The sequence below is a fragment of the Seriola aureovittata genome, chromosome 15 (assembly GCF_021018895.1).
Source record: "Seriola aureovittata isolate HTS-2021-v1 ecotype China chromosome 15, ASM2101889v1, whole genome shotgun sequence".
NCBI lineage: Eukaryota > Metazoa > Chordata > Actinopteri > Carangiformes > Carangidae > Seriola > Seriola aureovittata.
Window position 1 is genome coordinate 5,445,192 of NC_079378.1, and position 22,052 is coordinate 5,467,243.

At 41.5% G+C, this 22,052-nt stretch overlaps 1 protein-coding gene across 2 annotated transcripts; it reads left to right on the forward strand.

Moving 5' to 3' along the window:
* The first annotated feature begins 5,391 nt into the window (after window positions 1–5,391).
* Window positions 5,392–21,911, forward strand: dtx2 (deltex 2, E3 ubiquitin ligase). 2 transcript variants are annotated; one of them, XM_056397719.1, is made up of 9 exons: window positions 5,392–5,988; window positions 6,698–7,286; window positions 10,294–10,352; window positions 13,188–13,424; window positions 15,630–15,697; window positions 15,881–16,048; window positions 16,639–16,800; window positions 18,312–18,401; window positions 20,365–21,911. In XM_056397719.1, the coding sequence occupies exons 1-9, from the start codon at window positions 5,679–5,681 to the stop codon at window positions 20,623–20,625; spliced, it is 1,944 nt and encodes a 647-aa protein (XP_056253694.1). In that variant the 5' UTR covers window positions 5,392–5,678; the 3' UTR covers window positions 20,626–21,911. The 2 variants fall into 2 exon arrangements, with proteins under 2 accessions (XP_056253694.1, XP_056253695.1); XM_056397720.1 differs by lacking the exon at window positions 13,188–13,424.
* The last annotated feature ends 141 nt before the right edge of the window (window positions 21,912–22,052 follow it).

Genomic DNA, 22,052 nt, shown 5'->3' on the forward strand with positions numbered 1-22,052 from the left:
TTATTTCTTACATGGCGCTCATAAATGAGAAAAAGCTTTCGCATGTAAAGTAGTCACATCAGGATATGTTATCAAAGATAAAGGCCATGTGACATGCAGCTGTAATCATAACACAAAAGCAAAATGGCACTCTGCAGAGCACATACCTCCAAACATTTTCTTCCACAAGATCTGGATTATCTGCTCTGCACCAATGTGTACAAAATCCTAGATATCATAAATAAGTCTGTTTGTCTGTTTTGTTTTGTTTTGTTTTTTAACATCCAGATCAAAACATTTCCTAAGAAATTGAGGGAAATGTTGAAAATCTCATGATGTAAAGGAAAGTGATAATAAAAAAAAACCTGGATCTGATTCTCTAAACACAACGAAACCAAAATTGAATGGGTTCGTCCCTGACCCATGCCCCATCCCTCCACCAAGTTTGGTGCAAATCGGTTCAGTGTTTTGCATAATCCTTTTGACAAATAAATCAACAAACAGACAGACACGGTTGAAAATGTAACCTTGGTGGAGAAGAAAAGCAAACCAACACACACGGGTGGCAGGGAGAGAGTGGAGAATGAGTGGGTTGAGGGGTTTCTGGATGTTTGGAGATTTATTTTTTGACATATTTCCTGTGAACCTGTGAATTCATTGTCACTGTCTTAACAGCTTCTTAACAGGCATTTAATCTCCTTGTGTTGGATGAAGGTCACGTCTATTTGGTCTGCCCCAAAGATTATTTCACACAAAGAGACCTGAATATACCTACATGTATAACTTACCCCTGAGTCTGAGGTCTGCATTTCTCTGTAAAACATACAAATATTCAGTCCTGCCCTTCAGCCTCTGCCACATTTGGACCTGTTTTAGCCGTCACCTGTTTGTCTTGGAGGAGACTGCTCAGTGCCTACCATAGTTTCCATTGAGGGATGCTCCACTGCCAGATGTTCTGGTGCATGAGTGGCTAAGCAGTTACCCCACAGTCTCTGCCACACTAATAAGAGTGAAGGAGAGGACGTTTCATTAACACTGATGGCCTCAATGTGGGCCAGGAGCCACTGGATAATGGAGATTGTTCTGCCCCTCTGAAGTCTGCCATGGCTCTTTCTGCTGCACTGGGACCTGGTTTCCCAAAAGGAAATATTTCATTATTTCATCCTCAAAGGCAACACATCGCCTTATAAGCCCAGCCCATGAAAGGTTTCATTTAAATGCACTGGTGCACTTTCGTGTCATTGACACTATTCAGAGTGCAAAGGCCCCTGACCACAAAATCTGAATAGACAAGAGTTTTGAACAGTGGTGTGGAAAATTAGATGTTATTCCAATGCCCTGCAACAGCACTTCTCATTTCATTCAGGAAACGTTGGAAAAGACCAAGTACTTTTCCACCATTCAGACCTAGTCACATGGATCAAAGCTATTTCGGTGGTCTGTCCAAATAAGTCAACACACATCACTCCAACCCTCCTTCATGAGCCATCTCCTGACCTGCAGACTGGACACTGCTCACTTGTGTCTCTATTAGAGATGAACATGTGATTTAAAGGGGACCTACTATGTTTTTCTTCATTTTGTGTCAGATATATAATGTTACAATGTCGGATGTCCATATTAACCTTTGCCTGCTCTGGACACTAGGTTTCCAATGGTTTCTACTTCAGCTCGTCACAGATCTTTTTGTATGGTCACCTGCTCCAGGCACAGCTCGTTCTGCCGAAGAAGTCTACTTGAGTAGTATTATAGGCATTTAATGTTCTCCAGCATACAAAGTGTAAACAGGGAAAACACCAAGAAGGGGAACACCATGGAAAAACATGGGAGTGAGAAGAGGGCAGATAAGAAAATTCACCTTCCAGCAGGACAATGACCCTAATCACACAGCCAAGACACGGCACAGTGGCTTAGGGACAACTCTGTGATCGTCCTTGAGTGGCCCAGCCGGAGCCCTGACCGGAACCCAATCGAACATCTCTGCAGAGACCTGAAAATGGCTGTCCACTGATGATCTCCATCCAATCTGGCAGAGCTTGAGAGGATCTGCAGAGAAGAATGGCAGAAAATCCTCAAATCCAGGTTTTGCAAAGCTTGTGGCGTCATACCCAAGAAGACTCAAGGCTGTGATCGCTGCCAAAGGTGCTTCAACTACCTCCTGTGTAAAGGGTCTGAATACTTATGTCAATGTGATACTTCAGTTTTTTCCTTTTTAATACATTTGAAAAAAGAATATAAATTTCTGTTTCCACATTGTCATTACTGGGTATTGAGCTTGGATTGATGACGGACGAAATGAATTTGAATGATTTTAGCATAAGGCTGAGACACAACAAAATGTTAAGTGAAGGGGTCTGAATACTTTCTGAATGCACTGTAGAAACAGAGAGCCTGCATGTTATGTAGGTCTGTGTAATTCTACAGTTTAGCGACGATGTATGGAGCTACAATGCAGACTGGAGTCTCTTCTAACAACATCCAGAGATTAACATGTGACAGCAGCTTTGTGTGAATAGGTTCATTGTGGATTATAGAGTGTGCATCAGTAGAATCGTGTGTCTACTGTATGAGAAAGGGTATCAGTAACCCCTGTTCTCTGATTGGAGATGAGTGAATCTGTCCTGATGACTGAATCACCTTCTTTTTTTTTTTTTTACCTTCCACACTTTACAATCCAACAGCTGCCAGGTGTGCACAGGTATTAAAGTGAGCAGAGCTCCGAGCGCTCCTTAAATTCTTTTCTCCACATTCGTTACATTCCCACCTCCCACCGCCATGTTCACTGCTGAGCCGCATAAACCCGCGACGCCGCTGACAGCGATGGAGGTGACACACTTTTAGGAGCGAGATGGGAAAAATATGACACAGATCAAGTTCTGAAAGTTGAATTTTTCCCTTTACTTCCATTGAAATGCAGATACCTGTACCTTTTTTCCCCGCTCCTCCTGTAAACACAATATTTCATTCCCGTTAGCCTGTTTCTTGATCAATTGTACCAAGGCTTTCTGCTGCTTTATCATTCAAGGCAGAAGCTCAAGTGCACACAGCTCGACTTTTCCATTGTGGCTGACATCTGCGTCATCTGACCTTCTTAAAAATTGCATGCCCATATTTTTCCATATGTTTATGTATGTGATTTATTGCTATTAAAATGTTCCACTGTGTGCAATGTGTCACTTTGCCATTAAGTTAAACATATCAGCATGTCATTATCTGCTGCTTGTCATTTTGAACAGCATGAATAAAAATCTATCAAGTCAAGTAATTACATACTAAGATGTGGTGGTGCTATTTTTATAATACTATTGTTCACTGCCTATTCTGTGTACTCTAAGCTTTCCGATTCAGCTGATTTGTATTATGACCTTGTTGTGCTTGTATCTGTCTTACTACTATTCCGGTCTCCTTTCACTCACTGCCAAGCTCAATTTCTAGAGGTGTGTGACCCACAGCTACAGTACAGCCCACATCGTCTAACTCTCTAGAGGAAATATTCCCCATGAAACCTACTGATTGTTAGATCTGTTGATTATTACTGAGACAGTTTTTCTGTTGCTGTTGAATATTTCCAATGGCACTTTCCAATGCTGTGTGTACAACAAGCAAAATTCACCTCCATTGTGTTTGGGTGAAGGCAGAAATCTCAGAGTCAGATATTTCACAACATTATTTTCACAGCTAGATAGAGAAAAGTGAAAGATATTGTTGTTGTTTTTTGTAATTTGGATTAACTAACACTCTAATCTTGCGTCAAATAATGTCAGTGTTAGCTTCTGCTTGTCTGTTACACATATGACAAATTGATGGTGTGGATGTCCAAATGAGAGAGTGAGGCATGTACCTCCTAAACATCAGTCTGTCTTGTTCGCCTTAACACCTGTCAGACCACATTTGTTTATGCTGAACAGAGGCACCATCGAGACAACCTTTTATTTTTGATTTCGAAATGGCAACTTGTCAGACGCTGTTCTGACCTCGGGACTTTCAAATATTCTACCTCGGAGAAGATGACCTTGCAAAACAATGACTCAAAGTCATGTTCTCACTGTTGAATTTTTGACTCACTGACTTCAAACCAAGTAATGGCTGCTTACATCTGTCAGTTTTGTTGTTCATTATAAGTGAAAATATTGTTTCATGGTTATATTGCAAAGGCAGAACTGAACAATGTTAGTTTTCTATTGCAACACCAGATGCTATTTTTTTTTATTTGTGATTTTAAGACTACTTGGCATGGGTTTAGCCATCGATTATGCTTCCGTTTATTGGTTAAATGGACAGCACAAATCCCATTTGGGAACTGATTTAAACCATGTTCAAACCAATGTCAGAGCTGTCTGGTTCTATTATCTTTTATGTGCATTTAATTAACTGCTTCTCCTCTAACAGAAAGTTTATTGTCATCTTTTGTATTTTACGTGTCCATTTTGCAACAGTTATGCTTGGGTATCGTGGACAAAATTCAATTTAGTTGAGCTTGCTTTATATATATTAAATCATAGACTTTGATAAGTAATAAGTGATAACAGTAATAACAGTAATAACTGATTAAATACACACTATATGTCAGCTTAGGCCAGAAAACTATAAAGACTTTAATTTTCACCTCCACATTCCCCTCTAATGATTATTTAAATAATTAGCCTGCAGCTTTAGAGGAACATGCTTAGATTTTAGATGGACTGTTATTTGTGCCATACCCATTCATTTCCAGTTGATGGCAGCAACACTGTAGAGGAGGATCTAATCCCCTGCAAATAAAGGAGCAGAGAAAGAAGCAAGGGCTGGACAATGAAGAAGTTTGTTGTGATAGAAGAAGAATGCGACCTTCAGGTGCATCTTGTAAGCTACTAATTTAGATGACAGGAAGGCTGTGTGCTCAAGCCTTTAAAAAAAATAGTAAATTAGGAGGATTTGCTTTTTTTTGGATTGTTTTATTTAACATATTTTAGAAGAAAGACAGAAGTAAGACTGCAGCTGTACTACTGGCCAGGGCTATCACAATGAATTCTAGTCCACCTAAAATAATCAGAACACCCCCACCTCCCAAACAAAAAATGGCAATGGTTTTATTTCATTGTTGTGGAATTCACTTAGGATAATTTCAGTTTTAGAAGATATTTGAAGTGTCTCCACCCGCTAAAACGAGGTGGGAAAACCTTTAGGGTTTAAGTTGGTGTTATCATCAATCATTCAATATTTAAGGTAAAGAGACCTCCTCATGCTGTGCAAAGAAACATTCAAAATCTAAATCACTATCACCTTAAGTAATTAGAGGGTAATTTGTTTATCTGATGCATTGTGGGACTATAGCCTACGTTTGACAGCATTAAAAAGTTCCCATCTATTGTTGATTCCCACAAACGTCTGCCGAGTGGCAATATTCCCGATGGTCCCTGAAGGCAACAGCAGAGGATGAAGGAAACCTGGTAACGCTCTCACAAAGCTAACGTTATCTGTGTGCTGCTAAGCCCTGTGAACGCATCAGCTTTGTCAACATGCACTTAAATGTTTACCTAGGCTGTCTACCATCAAACATTTACCTCGTATCTTCTTCAAAAGCGTGCTAATAGATTCATCATGCAGTGTTTTAACGAGCCGAGCTAGCCAGGCTGGCAGACTTTTTTCTCGTCGTAGCCACAATCAGTTGACCAGCTAACCAGAACGAGTTGTTGTTAGCTTAAGCTATCTCGGTGAATATGGCGATTGTGTCTGGCTCCTGCGCCAGGGTAAACGGGTCTAGAAATGGGCCCTCTGTGTCGGCTACGCCTTCTGGATCCGTTGGACAGTCTCAGCCCATGATAGCGGTATGGGAATGGCAGGATGACCTGGGCTATTGGCGGCCTTACAGCGGCAAAGTGAGCGCCTACATCGAGCGGTGTCTGTCACCGCGGGGCCAGAGAGGAGGAGCACCCGGCTCAACGAGCATCTGTCTCGGACAATCAGACCCCAGCCTGTCGCCTTATCTCATTGACATACCAAGCTTGAAACAGTTTCGACAGGACACAGGTGAGCCTATCTCATACATTTAACAAGTTCAAGTTAGCTTTCATCTGTTATCATATTTATAATGTTGTGCCTCGAAACCTTGTAAATACACCAGGCCCGGCTGGCCACGCTAGCCACTTAGCGTTAGCTTATAGGGGCGCTGTTGTTTTGATAAGTGTTTACATAGCTGCAAGCTAAGATTAGCCAAGTAAAGGATGAAGTTGTGAAGTTAGCCGGCTCTTAAATTCCTTTGTTTTGTTTAACTTGTCTATATAACCTTGCTGCAACCCGTCACATGACTGTAACATCAGCATATTGTTTTGCTTCTTTTAGCTCAATTGATTCGAGGTAATTAGTTTGAATGAGGGGCAGTAGAGCTTGTAAATTAACAATGACAAACCAGTGTTACAACGAGCGTGTAGCAGTTTCAATGTTCCTCCGGACAATGCTAAGAAATTACTTTAAAACAAAATCATAAAGTAGTAGCATCAGCCAAATGAATGAAGTGGCTGCCATGAGGGATGAGCTTGCATTAAGGCAAGGATTATATGGGATTTACATTGCTGACATCTACATGTAAGGGTACTTAACTGTGAGGACTTGGCACTTTGCCCTGTTATGACTCCACTTTGGGATTTAGCCGAAAATGTGGATTTATTTTTACATGTAATGCTTGAATAGTGCAGCTGTAGTTTAGTGCACTAATTGACAATCACTTTTCTAATTTCAGGTAAGACACGGTCAGTACGTCGGTCCCTGTTTGCCCAGTCCTCAGGCCTCGGCAGTGGTGTCTACTGGGAATGGGCCAATGACGAAGGAGGGTGGACTCCATATGAGACGCGAACCTCTATCCTTTTGGAGCACAGCTATCAGGCCCGTCAAGGCACCGCAGATTTGGGCCCACATGGATACAATTACATAGTGGATCTAACGTCCCTGGCCCAAGTTAATAAAGCCACAGGCTTCAGGCGGCAAGTGCGACGCCAGTGTAACCTCCCATACCCGCTGGCCTCCTCTGGCCCCCCGGCCATCCCCTCGGGCCCTGCGTGCTCCTGCCAGCAGTGTTTGAGCCACAGCAGCACAGGACCCATGCCCAGCCGTTCACGACATTCCTTTTCATCAGGGAGTCTGAACCGGCCCAGCCTCCAAGGGACAGGGAGGGCTGCAGCGGCTCACCCCACTTCTGTCTACTCGCCATACCCTAGGAGACCCCTCTCTGTTGGGGGAATGTCTTGGGGCAGCCCCTGGCCCCCACCACCTTCTGGTAGTCAACTGTCTGCACCGCTTCTGACCAGCTCTTCCAGTGCAAATGGGTTAAGGTTGGTATCTGACATGACATCTGTGTTGGATTGTGACTTGGTTTGCAGTTAAATGCAGACAGGTTAAAGTAACACAATGGCAATGATGTGTTTCTTTTGTTCATTTAGCTGTCTGGGGATGCATGACATGGGCTGCTCTCCACCCATCCCTCCCCTTCCCCATTGTCTTTCCTGTCTGTTGCCACCTTGACCTATCCTGTAAAACAGGAATGACAAAAACTGCTGTGTAGCTGCAGCCCTGCAGTGGTATGTGTTTTGGCTCAGTTTGTGTGACTCCAGCTTTCCTTCTTTTGTGTTCCCGACAACATAAAAAACTATTTTCAAAGACAAAATTGCCCACTGAAGTGGTATTGTGAATATGCAGTTCACTTGCAATTTCTCTTGGCTCTGATTTTCTTCAACATTAAATTTCATTTGGTCTGTTCTGAGCCACTGGAAATGAATAACAGCATTGTAAAATGCTAGATGTTCTCTGCCTAGTACATAATCTGGTCTGTGTTATGGGCCCATGTTTGTAGTGATTGCTCACACTTCTTAGAGGTTACTGTGGAAGGTGTTGCAAATAATAGATAACAGCATGCATTGTGTTGTTTCATAGCCTAAAAGAGCTCTGCCTATTCAGCATACAGTGGCTTCAGAAAATATTAGACCTTCACTTTTTGCACAGTTTGATGTAGATTTAATTTCAAATTGATAACATTGCCATTTTGCCCATAATTTACAGTCAATATCCCACAATGAAAAAGTGAAAATATGTTTGTAGATAGTTTTGCAAAGTAATTACAAATCATAAACTGAAATCTCTCATTTACAAAAGTTTGCAGACACTGATCAGATTCATCCTGTTTGCTTTAATTATCCTTGAGATGTCTTAAGAACTTGATTGAAGTTGTGGTGGAAATCTATAAATGAACAGTTGACAGAATGATCAAGTTGTCTTTATATATTTTAATAAGAGCGTTGCAAAGGATCAGTGTACAGTCACACTGAGTGCAATTGCAGACTGATATCGAACAAAGAAAAAAGAAAGAGAAGGAGACAGGGTCAGGATGTGTGTGTAAACAATTCTGGCTGCCATTCTGACTGTCTAACTGCCAAGAAGAAGCAGGGGGAAGAACCAGCTGGAAGAACGACTGTCTCAGCAGCAAACCATCAATCTGGTCTATATGGTATACGGCTAGACGGAAGCCACTCTGAGTAAAAGCTGTATGACAGCCTGTTTGGAGTTTGCCCAACAGCATTTAGAGAACTCTTAAGAGAATGAGAGAAAAGATCCTCTGGTCTGATGAGATGAAAATTGAACTCTTTGGGCAGAACTCCAAACACTATGTCTGGCAAACATCATCATCATCATCACCTGTCTAATACGGTAGTGGGACTTGGGGGGTGGGGGGTCAGGGGGGGGGGGGTCCTCAGTGACAGAGACTTGTCAGACTTGAGGGAAGGATGATTGGAACCTAATGCGTAGAGATTCTTGAAGAAAACCTGCTGAGACTGAGTTGACTATTCAGCTTTCAGCATGACAATAGCCCAAGCATAAAATGCTGGAGTGTCTTTGGGACAAGTCTTTGACTGTCCTTGTGTGGCTCAGCCAAAGCCCAGACTGAAACCCCATAGAACATCTGTGGAGAGACCTGAAGATGGCAGTTCACAGACACTTCCCGTCCAATCTGACGGAGCTTGAGAGGATCTGCCAGGAAGAATGGGATAAACTGCCTGAATCCAGTTGTGCAAAGCTTGCAGAGACTGGAAGCTGTAATTGCTGCCTAAGGGGGCTCCTACAAAGTGCTGAATCAAGCCTCTGAATGCTTTTGTAAATGAGAGATTTCAGTTTCAGACTTTTATTAAATTTACTAAAATAAAAGGGGAAAAAAAACATTTGTTTTCTTTAGTAGTGGCTACTTTCCTTTCAGCATACATGTTCTTGTTATGTTGCATGCCATTAATGTGGTTGTTGTTGGAGCCTATATAGTTCAGATACCAGGCATGCAGCACACAGCTTCCTTTAGACAGCAGGTTGACTGAGGCCTCATTTTATCAGTCACACATTTCCTCCTATTGTGTTATCATGTCCTCTTATGTGGGAGTGATCTGAGTGATGAGCGTAACATATCCAAACAGGAATTTTTATGTTATTTAAATGTTCATTCACATCTTTTTTTCTTTTTTTTTCCTTTTCAAGCTGTACTCTTTGTCATTTTGTCATTTTGGTTAGAGCGCAGGATTACCTGACTACAAAAATGAAGATCAACAGTATTATTGCTATAACACTTAGTCAGTGAGTTGATGAGTAGTGTGACAGAAAACAGAACAATTATTTTGATAAAATGCCAAACATTTTCTGGACCCAGCTTCTTCATTGTGAGGATTTGCTCCTTTCTCAGTTTTACATAAATGTAATATCCTCCTCTGACAATTGGAAGATATCTCATTGGGCTTTGGGAAAATCCTGAAGAGCATTTTTCACTTTTTATAGAGTAATTGTTGATTAAAGAACTAATGAAGAGATGAATCAGCAAATAAGATAACCGCAGCCCTAAACTGGACTCGCTTTAGAGTTCTCTTTTACGTCAGTACTGAGAATTGTTCGTTTTCCTTCCTGGAAGCCTGTTTTCCACAGTAAGCTAATTTGTTGGGTACATATCCATCAATATATTGACTGTTGAGTCACACTCCCTAGTTGCACATGCGTTCAATGTTGAGTTGTTTTTAATCAATCTCAGACCCTCATAGTTGTTCGCTGCACAGTCTGAAGATGGTCACTTTTTCAGATACTTAAGTAAAGTTAAATAAATCTTTACAGTTAATTTAGGAGCTGGTTGTATTTTCTTGTCTTGATCTGGTGCCAAAGCCATTTCTTAATGTCACTGTATTTAAACGGTCTAATCCTGTGAAGTGGACTGGAAACTTAAATGGTTCTAATGGTTTTTGTTTTGTTCTCCCTGTCTGTTTCATTGCTGCTGTTTTTCCTGACTGACTGTTTCTCTCCTTGTTTCCTGTCCTGCAGCGTTCCCTCTATCTCTGTGCAGCTGAACGGATCCACCAGCGTGAGCTCTGCCCTGGCAGGTAAACGGGCCACTCACCATCCATCCTCACTGTGACCTCTGCTCAGTCTGTTCTGCACCACACTTTCGGAGTTGGTTACAGGTTTTATTGAGTGTAACGTTAGTGGTTTATGTGCCACCCCTCTGCATGTGTCTTGTGGGTGTCAGTCTGTTTAGGAATAACATGGAGGAGGGAGTTAAAAATAAAAAGCAAACACACCCTAAATGTTAAGCAAGCTTGAAAAGCATGAAACTGAAAAGAGTCGGGGAAATGATGTCCCTTTTATTGTTGAATCCATCAGAGAGGCCTCTGTTTAGCAAGAACCAACATAATGCAGCTTGTTGGCTCAGTATATATGAAAACAGCCCCCACACAGGAGGCTTGTCTTTTATTGAGATCCTACACAGGTTTCCTCATGTTGTATAAACCACTTGGCCCTGGATGCAAAGGATGATTGACTTCAGTTTTCAGTCCTCATACTGAAAGATAGTAGTTGTCCCACAGCTCCACCCACTCTGGTTTTTGATTGATGGATCAAGGCTAAACAACATAATAGACGGGTATGCGCACTATTACTCATACAACTAATACAATATGTCCTTATAGTCTGTTAGTACACATGATTTGGATTTCTGACAGTCATTTGAATGTTGCTGTAAAAATGTATTAATGACAGATGGATTTGTTACGATGGTGAAAATGAGATGGGAGGTTGTTTTCTCCAACAGCAACACTTGTTGTCATGACTTACAGAAAGCTGAATGTGCTGCAGTGTTTCACTTTCACTCACACCCATTTCGGTACAGCTGTTTTAAATGAATCACTGACATGCTTACCTAATACTCACCTTTGAGCTTATTTTTGAAAAGGTTTTATTTTTCGTATTTTTAAAAGGACATCGCTCTATATAAAGTTCTCAAATAAAAGATTTCATTCATTCAAAAATTTCATACAGAATCCTAAAATCATATATTATCAGATACATCGACATACAGGATGGTAGGGTCAGCATTTGGCACCAGGAGCATTAATCCATGGACCCAACCTGTCTTGCATCAACAGTCCAGCTGCTGGTGCTGGTGCTGGTGCTGGTGCTGGTGCTGGTGCTGGTGCTGGTGCTGGTGCTGGTGCTGGTGGTGTAACAATGTGGGAAATGTTTTCTTGGCACACTTTCATGCTCTTAATACCAGTCAATCATTGTTTGAATGCCAGGTCATGACTTTATGGCCACAGTTTATCATTTTCTAATGGCTACTTCCAGCAGGATGATGCTCCGTGTCACAAAGCGAAAGTTGTCTCAAACTGGTTGCGTGAACATGGCAGTGAGTTCAGTGTGAATCCAGTAGAACAGCTCTGGGATGTGGTAGAACAGGAGGTTGGCAGCATGAATGTGCAGCTGACAAATGATGTGATGCAATTCATGTCAACATGGAGCAGAATCTCAGAGGAAAGTTTCTAACATCTTTTGGAATCAATGACACGAAGACCTGAGGCTGTTTGCGAGCTAAGGGAGGAGCCACCCAGTATTAATATGGTGTTCCTAATAAAGTGTTCACTCTGTATATTTTTTCAAACAGCATCTTAATAAACAAGATTTATGCTACAGCGTCTCAGTAAATGGTTCGAAGTTGGTTTGAAGGGAATGGATGCTGTGTGCACTGAGCTGTCTCAGCTGACTCATTACAGTCTAATAATAATGACATGCATGCAAGTCAGTGTTATTGTGTTCAGTGCTCATTAGTCAGTAATGAACATTAATGGTAATCACTGTTGTATTTTACACACAAATAAATTCTACCACCTCCAATTCTGTTGGAGGGAGATTTTACATGTGAAAAAGTAAACAGTATTCTCTCTGCTGGTCTGAGAAGGCTTAATATGCATTTATTTGAGTTAGGTTTGTCATAAACAGGCTTCCATCAACGTTACTTTTTAAGATGATTGGATCAGCCTTTTACCAAGCAACAGAAAAGTGTCTGTTTGTATGAATGTTGGGCTGTCGTAGGGTTTTGCTTCCCGTTTTGTAACTGGAAAATATGGCAGCTATTCTGGGAATTGTCATTCACGAGTCAAGAGTCATTAAGTCACCAATGTCAGTTACACAACAGTGTCTGTCTTGTGTCTGTTAATATTTTGATTGTTAACAGTAGTCACCATAAGCTACTGGCCATACCAAACCAAGTAAGGCTGTAGTTGCAAAACCCCTGATTGTACTCAATTGAAGATGAGTGTGTTTTATTGTTTTGAGTTAAAGTTTTCATTTAATATAATAAATGGGTTTTTTTTTCTTTTCTTTTTTTTTTTTCAGGAGGTAGATAGTGTTGCTTTAAATGATCGCATTGCACCTGCACCACTTAGCCTGCATAGAGATTGTTGTTGTCATCATGTAAACCATTCCACATAGTTTGCTGATTGATCGGTGAGTCTCAGTTTCTGGCCGCCATCAGTTCTCAGTGGATCATTTCCAGACGGAGTTTGCCCTTAGCTCATGAGATTTAGGCTCTGACACAGTAGCTGTGTTTGCAGAATCAGCTTTAAGAATAACTCTGGTTTATAGGCAACAAACACACCAGGGAAAAATGTTAAACAAGATCAGTTTAATTTTAATTTGAAAGCTCTTAATGCTGTGTCTCACTCCAGTGTTTTGTGTCTGTGTGTACAAATGAGGGTCGCAGTGGAAGCATCAGCTGCTGCTACATTTCTCATACCTTTGATTTGTTCCTTTCTACTCCTGCATATCTCCACTTGCTCTCAACCCTCACCTGCCCCACTCTGCCCCGCCCCGCCCTGTCTCGCCTCAACCCAACCCACCCCGCCCCACCCATCCCTCCCCGTCCCTACCCTACCCCACTCCAGGCATGGCCTCCATTTTGATGTCAGCAGTGGGACTCGGCGTGCACTTCACCACTGCCCCCCTCCCTCAGCAGCAGCAGCAGCAGCAGCTACAGCAGCAGCAGCAGCAGCAACCTGCTCCTTTCTCTCTTCCTCCTCCTCTCCTCCCCCCAGCCAGCAGGCCCAGCAAGCCCCACAGCAGCAGCAACAGCAGCAGCAGCAGCAGTTCAGTTAGGAGAGCAAAGAGGCAGCACAGGAGAGGTAGCTACCACGCCACCTGCCCTTCCTCCACCTCTTTTTCTCCACCGTTCTCTTTTAGTCCAGTTGTCATTACCACGGGCTTGAGGAACATTTCATCCTGCATCAACTCACTTTCATTTGTCTTCAAGTGTTCGTAGGGCGTGTTCACACTACTCCACTTTTGTTGTAGTTGAAAAAAAAGTGCTGCTGCAACTGCATATTGTGCAACTATCACATAAGGAGATAAGGCTTGTAAACTGACTTTTTAAAACCAGACTACCTCTTGCAACTCTGTCCTCTCTGCTGCTCTCACCTCCAGTTTCATTCCAGTTGTTGTCGTCAACATCAGCTGCTTACCTGCCATAAAATTTTGCATCTCCATAGTTATTGGTCAGCCCTCAGTGATTCGAGCTGCAGCACTTTTTTTTTCTTTTCTTTTTTTTTTTTTAAACAACCTTTTAGCGTCTCCCTGCCCGTCGTAACAGAAAGAGATGCTGGGAGTCTGAAAAATGTGGAATAGTGCAAACACTGTGCAAATCTAGCATTAAGCTGTTTAACGAAACCTTCATGTTTGGATTTAACCACATGTCTACTGTATGTACAGATGGGTGACAAACTAATGTAAGTGAGTGAGTGGAGAGACATAACAAACGCAGATACTTCTGTACAGGCCACAACACTAGATCTAAACCCACCTGAACAGGAGTTTTCCTCAACCAAAAATAGAAAAACTAAAATGAGTGAATATCTTGCCAAGAAGCACTGAAGCTGTTCTCGAGGCTCGGGGTGGAACAACACCCTACCAAGAGCCTTTATGTTGGGTTTTTACTTTGATTTGTCTCCCATCTGTACATCGACAGATCATTGTGTGGATGGTTCATTCACTTCTGGGGCAGAAGACATCACCGATCTGTCACATGTCCCAGGAACCACTGCTGTGGTGATAGTCGATTAATCTGGGCGTCAATCAACAGCAAATTAATTTGTTGAAATCTAGGTTAAGTCATTTTTTAAGCAAAACTTCCCAAGTATTTGATGATTCCAGCTTTTCAAATGTGAGAATATTATGTATATTATAGTAAATTTAATATCTTTTCTCCCATTTTAAAGACCAAACAATTAGTTGATTAATCAAGAAAATAAACATTCGATTAATTGACGATGAAAATAATCATTAGCGCTGAGTTCAGTGAATATCCAGCTCGTTGCAATCAACCTTTAGACATACTGTACATCATATTCTCCGTCAGACTTGGTACATCAAAGTGGTTTCGCTCCATAAATTAATTAATGCTGTTTGTTGGCCATCAACAAACAAAACAAAACAAAAAAAAAAGCACAGTATGTGTTTTGATGCAGCTCAGCTCATTTAAATTGTCTTCCATGCTTTGTTGCTCATCTGTATAATGAGCTTCTTTTCATTGCTGCCTCTGTAGTTCTGCTTGATTTATTTTTTCTTTTTTTCCCTTTTCTTTCATCTCTGCATTGTCATGACACTTCCTCCACTCACACTGTCTGCCACTTCCTAACCTGAATACCTGCATTAGAAAAAGACAGTGGACACGTCAGACATTAAAAAAAAAAAAAAAAAGTATTCATGTCTGGTAACTGATCAGTTAATATTCATATTCTTTTTCTTATTTCTTCAGCTGGGAGAAAATAGCCAACTTCCTAACATTTGAATATCTGGAATTAAATGGAGTCTCTCTTGTGTAATAAAACCCCCCAAAAATAGACGCTTGAAGATGAATGTTTAGTTCACTTTCAGAGTTTTCTTTCCTAAACAGATTTGACACTCGTGTGTGTGTGTGTGTGTGTGTGTGTGGGAGAGAAAGTGTCTATCCATCCCTCACGCTGCTCATTGTCATTATTCATTAACACTGAATGGTTCATCCTGTTATTGTGGATTCAGATCGTCTCTGTGGCTCTGCAGCATGTGTGTCTGCATGTTTTACTTCAGCCATTTCTTCATTTTAGGATGTTTGATTAGCCAGAAACTAGCCAGACACTTAATTTGACTATTTAGAGGATTAGAAATACAACGTTTATATGGCAATGTGAGATTGTGATTTACTTGATGTTGTGAAGAAGATCATTTCATATCATCTCACCAGAGTTTCATTTTTGTGTGTGTCTGTTTTTGTTTTGTTTTTTTCTCCATGGCAGGTGGTAGGACTTCTCTCAGCTCATTCATCATTTTGTTTTTCTGCTTTGTCACTCTTCCAGCCTCCGCTCAGAGACCTGAGGAAGTGATTCAGCGCTACATGGAGGTGGTGGCTGGCGTGCCGGATGAGGTAAATGTTTGGACAACTCCACAGATGGTTTATTTGCGGTCTTTGTTAATTGACCACGGTGCAAATTTCAGCAAAGAATTTCAATAAAGTGTTATGTGTCTGTTACTGGCCCTAACATAGAAGAGTAATTACATTTTTATTTATTGACTGACACTAAACACAAATTCCCCGTGTCCACACCAGGACTGCATTATCTGCATGGATCAACTGTCCAATCCATCCGGCTACGAGACACCGTCCACGGAGGAGGGGGGCCAGAGCATCCTGCCAGACACTGTGGGGAAATTCATCAAATGTGGACACACCCTGCATATGCTCTGCATGCTGGCCATGTACAACAACGGAACAAAGGTACTGAACTCAGAGCAAATTGTTTGCGAAGTTATACGGTGATGTAACAATGTTTTAGCACTGATTGATCTGGGAAGTCTGCCTTCAAGTACGACACAACTGTAGCATTCATCTGACAAAGCATTTGTGTAAGAGGCAGTACATTCATGAGGCGATTAAACTAGTGTTAGAAAATGGTTGATAGCAATTTAAAGTGTGTGTCATTAGCAGCAAATGAGCTAACACATGGTAAAACATCGGAATTGTCCTTTTAAAACAACTTTTTTTTTTTATGCAACATTTTGTCAACAGCTCTTTTCCTGCCCAGAATATTCTCTTGTAATGCTTGTAGTCATTTATTCTAGGAGCATTTATTTAAGCTATAGTATAAAATAAACTAACCACCAAATAAACACAACACTTTCCATACATATTGTACAGTTTGTAACTGGAATACTTATTGATCACAGCAGCGAAGGGGTGATTTGGTGAAAGAGGGAATGGCAAAACAAAAGTCTCATCAGTGGATCAATGCATATTTGATCAGCACTTACCTGGTTTGTATTGATTGGTCGTGTTTAAAAGGCTCTCTGGTTGTGTTTTGTGTTCAGGACGGCAGCCTGCAGTGTCCCTCGTGTAAGACAATCTACGGAGAGAAGACCGGCACGCAGCCCAAAGGCAAGATGGAAATTTACAGCATCGCCCAGTCACTGCCCGGCCACCCAGACTGTGGCACCATCCAGATTATCTACAGCATACCTCCTGGCATACAGGTACCTCTGTCGCTTTGACAAGATAAAATATGTGCCTGAAAATACATGCAAAAGCAGAGATCTAAAATACTGGCCCTAGGGACCGGATCTGGCGTGCGAAAGAATTTCATTATTCCCTCCACGTGTTTAGAATTTATTGTTCAATCCAGCCCAACATTTTTTTAACCTCCATTTTGATTTTCGTGTTTAGCACATTGATTTACAGCAGCAGTCATGATACCTCCAGGCTCCTACTGAACCTAAAAGAAAACAGAAAAACAGTTGTTTTTTTCTCCGTTAGAGGAGGATTAATTATGCTTTCCTGGAGTTTAATGTCTCATCCATGAGGAGAAAGCTGCTGTTCTCAGAGCAGTGCGACTTTGCTTTAATTTGCTAAAAATTTGTGTTTATTTATTAACAAAAAAAATATTGTTAAGGCGATAACAACCTGGCCATTGGCCTCTAGGTTATTTGATTTTTAAAGTTCCCCTCCAAACACATTTTAAACTATGTAAAAATACTCTGCTCTTAATATTTTGTGTAACATGGTTTTCTCACATGAAAAGTAGTAGTTGCAAGTCTGCTCATAGTGTGTCTGTTAAGAGTTAGTCAGCTGTAGAAGGGTTTAGTTAGCCCAGTTTAACCTATGGCAATTCCTGATGGCTCATGTTAAATGTCTTGCTGCCACAGAGGAAATTAATTCTGCACTTGTTAAAAAGAAGTCAAAAGCACTTTCAGATGTCCTAACTGCAGAAATGGACCGGGGACCAAATAATTTATCAAGCTGCCAAGAATCACCAGCGTCACTGGCTAAAAAGCCAGAGAAAATCATTCAAGCCGGTTCACTGAGCCCGACTGATGTATGTGGCTGATAGACAAGCTACATAAATGTGGGATTTAAGTTCCACTTTAATAAAAGTATTTCATGTTTCACTTCAACAAGAGGAAAAGCTTTAAGGATGAAGACTCTCTTCTCCTTGGACTAATAGTATCTAAAGGAAAGTTTCCCAGCAAGAATAGTCTGGAAGTATTATGTATCCTCAAAAAGTCTGTGTCTGAAACCAGATGTCAGAAAAGGGCATTTAATGTTTCGGGCCAATACAGTTCATTACATGGAACGCCGTTTTAAATGGGTAAAGCCGAATATTAGAAAATGACTGGAGGGCAAACTGCAGTCTGGACTGAAGCTTGTTCAGTGATACCCAGGGATTTCCAAATAAACTTCTAACAGATTGATGCTGTGGAGCTTTCTCCTCTCACCCTTTGTGTAGAGTTCACAGTGACGACCTCCTTCATTATTCTTTTGGGATAGCCTTGGTTTCTTTTCCTGCTGTAACGGCGAGTGAAGATAAACTGCAGTATAAGCCACTAATCTAAAGTTACAAGAACTTTAACCTGTTTTGTATCGAGCTGTTATGTTGCATCAACCTACAAAAGCTTGGTTATTAGATTATTTTATGATTCCAGCTGATGTGAAGTATTAAACTTTATAACTTTCCATTCATCAGTCAGTGTTTGTCTTCCTCCACCAGGGTCCGGAGCATCCCAACCCAGGACAGCCATACACCTGTAGAGGATTCCCTCGTTTCTGTTTTCTACCAGACAACGACAAGGGCAGGAAGGTAAAAAGCGACACCCTTTTCTATCTCACAGCTCAGCTTGAATCACTACTACAGCCACTTGTATATGCTGCAAGAAGTATAGAGAGATTTAACATGTCCATTACCTGTGTCAGTTTCCACCTCCAGCTCAATCAAGATCTGTACTCAGGGGAGTCATGCTCATACAAATATTGCCAGTCACAGTGTTTCATCAGTGTGAGCACAGAGGCAGAGTCGAGCCAAAGGCACCAGGCTGACGCATCAGGTGCAAACAGCTCACTGCCATTAACACAAGACTCCTTATAATGCTCCATCAGGGTCGAGGTGTGTTACTCTGATTAACATTTTGTGCTCATTATAAAGCTGCGTTGTTTCCATGGTGAATTAGCAGCTCATTTCCCCCTTGCTGGTAACCGCATCTGAACACTTCAGCTTTTATAAATAATCTCTGATGTAATTCACTAATGGAAAATTGGATTAAATTATTCCAGTTGTAGATTCTCTGTGCTGTGCCTCAGACTCACTTCCACCGTCAGACTCCCTGATGTGATGCTCCTTGTACAACACTGATTTGAAATAATGAAAATACCCCGTATCGGACACACAGCCTGTCCCACAGTGCGGGAAACTGCAGGAGCTTTTTCACTGGTTAAAATCAGAGCAGCGTTTAGGGAACACTGTTCATTTCCATCAATTAGGCAGCATGTCTGTCCTGATTTAACTACATAATCCCATTTCGGCTGAATTGTTTGTTTGTCGGCTGTTATGTCTGTGTCTGCCTGTAATGGCAGCTCCCACCGCTCTGTACATCCCTTTAACAACAGAGGCTACAGCCACACTAATACGTTTTAGTTTTAAATCGCATCGCGTTTGGTAAATTTGACTCGCTGTCCACACACACGTTTTTGAACCCCTAAAACTGAGACTTTTGGAAACGCTACTGGTCCCGTGTTAGTTTGAAAACACGGCGGTTACATTGTAGTCTGGACGAACAGAGCCATTTTACCTCCTGATCGGGTCTGATCAGCCTCAAATACAAGTGTTGCTGACCTCGTTGTCTTTGCTAGCAGCTGTTGTGCAGCTACAGTCTTTATTTTAATGCTACTGCCTTTGCTGTCCCTCATTCGTAGTATTTTCTACAGCTAACCAACTGCAGAGTAGACAATCTGCTTCCTGTTTGCACCGGGATGCGCATGCCCAGTGTACGTTAATGGTCATGTGATATTCATATGTGTGTTGCGGAGATCATTTCTGATACAGAAGCTGAAGCAGTCGGATGTTTCTAACTAAACCAGGTCTCTCAGAATTATAATGTGTTTTAACAACTTTTGCTGATAGCTAAGATGTTGATGACCAACCACAGTAACCAGAATAAAAATGTCTACCAATATCTGAAGAAGTCGTCCTTGTTTTTTACTTACACTAAAAGGCCTGTCTTCAAGAGATGGCAGAGCTGGAACTATGCAACAAAAGAAAAACTTTAAAAGTTGATGAAATGGCAGAGAAGTTAATGGAAGAAAAAGCTCATACGAGGCCATTAAGGAAGAACAGCTCAAAAGAATTCAGGCCTTGAAGAAGGACCAAAATGTCAAACTATTACTCTGGGTTTATAGAGGGCATCACTGTGGCCTCACAGCAAGAAGCTTGTGGTTTTCAATAAACTGACCAGCTGCCTTCAGCTACAGCTACATCTTCTCCCTGTGTTTGTGTGGATTCTCTCTGGGTGCTCCAGTTTCCTCCCACAACTCTTACTAGAAAAACAAAATAAATAATAAGTTTCAGTTTTATTTACAAATACAAAATACAAATTCTAACGTGAGGAACCGGATTGTTTGCTAGAAAGAAAAACCTCATTGAGTGAATCGAGTTTTGAAATAGTTGTGGATTGATTTTACGTTGATGGACATACTGTTGAATTGTTTCGGCTCTGAGCTCTATGCATAAACGTACCTCACATTGTTCTGCCTGTGTCTCTTTTGAAAAGGTGCTGGAGCTGCTGAAGGTGGCGTGGATGCGCCGCCTCATCTTCACCGTGGGTACGTCCAGCACCACCGGCGAGCCCGACACAGTGGTGTGGAACGGCATCCACCACAAAACGGAGATGATGTCCAACTTGTCGGGCCACGGCTACCCCGACCCCAACTATCTGGACAATGTTCTATCTGAGCTGGCCTCTCAGGGCGTGACAGAGGACTGCCTCAAACTTCCAGGCGGCGGCGGTGGCGGCGGCGGCAGCAGCAGCTAGGTCACAGCTCCCAGCTTCACACACTACCACTCACTGCTGACCACTGAGTAAACCCTTCAAATCCACCTCTGTGGCCGGGCGGACCTCCTTCCACCTGTGTCTATTATTTAGTCTAAGTCAGCGTCTGCCCAAATCTCATTGAGTGAGCGAAGGGGGAAAATGAGCTGAATAAAGGTCTTGAAGCTTCTCTGGAAGGGCGCACAGTGGAGTGCTGGATGAGAATAGTTAATGCACCACTACATTCCCTCTCATCACACATGCCAGGAGACTGAACTGTGAGAAAAATGGGGCTTCTCTTACTCCGAGCCTCTTTTATCAAACCTCCACAAACTGGAGACTGTGTTTCTTCATTTGTTTCTTTTTTTTTTCTTTATTTCCATAAAGCCTCATCTGTATCCCTTTGTCCAGTTACCATGAGAATGGCAGCTCACACTGGGGATAGAAATCTCATTAAGCACTTTAGTTCTGACAGTGCATTTATCTGAGGTGTGTGATTTCCCGGTAAAGGGCAGTTAACTTGTTTCAAATTGGGAAGTTATGCAATTTAAGTGTTTCTGCAGAAAACATTTGTGTTTAGCACGATGACACACTGAAACTTTAGTAGCAAAGTCAGTATATACTATTTGATGAGAAGGGGCAATACTTGTTGTAAATAAAGCAAAAAAACATGAATCAAACAAAGGTATGTAAAAAAAAAAAAAAAATGAAAAAATGAAAAAGGTCTTGTCCACAAATGCCAGTTAAGGAGGATAAAGTTGTATATTTTTTAACATTTGACCATCAATTGTCATATTTGATTCCCTAAAACTAATTTGATAAGCAGATGTCTAAAGCACTCACATGGTGATTTTTTTATGTTATGAATTCGCCGTCACCGTGCCTGTGGACCTTCTGCAGACCTTGTTTTTGTCACTTCATTTGTGAGTTAATGTTGCCATGTATGTGAGACGGGACAAGGTTACATCTTATATAGCTTGATGACCTCAATCCTTTTGCCCAAACAGATGGGATGGATCACTGAGATTAAAAAAAGAAAAAAAAGCACTGGTTAAAAAAAACTTTACAGTGTGACAATCAAGGTCATTGAACTCGTCTTGATTAAACGAGACACACAAAGCCGTGGCGGGCATGGTAATGGTCCCACTGGCTGCAAACTCACCCCCTGTATTCACATGCATCATTCTGCTCACAGTACTGCAGTACGGTCACTGAAATGAGTTTTGACATGTATACAAGCAAAACTGGGGAAAAAAAATGTCTGCAATAAAGAAATAAGGCAAAACTAATCCTGGCTCTGTCTCTGACTTCTTTTTTTCCTTATTTTATGAAGATAAAATTGCCAATCCACTGATCAGGAGGTGGTGTTCAGCTGACTCAGTTTCTAGTTCTATTTGTGTCTTCACTTCCTCCTAAATACAAATATGAGG

Bases quoted from the DNA above. Each gene is read 5' to 3' on its own strand.
- dtx2 (XM_056397719.1), top strand. From the start codon at position 5,679: ATGGCGATTGTGTCTGGCTCCTGCGCCAGGGTAAACGGGTCTAGAAAT. The intron at 10,353-13,187 runs GTAAACGGGCCA...ACCCCACTCCAG, and splicing joins CGTGAGCTCTGCCCTGGCAG to GCATGGCCTCCATTTTGATG. The intron at 15,698-15,880 runs GTAAATGTTTGG...TGTCCACACCAG, and splicing joins TGGCTGGCGTGCCGGATGAG to GACTGCATTATCTGCATGGA.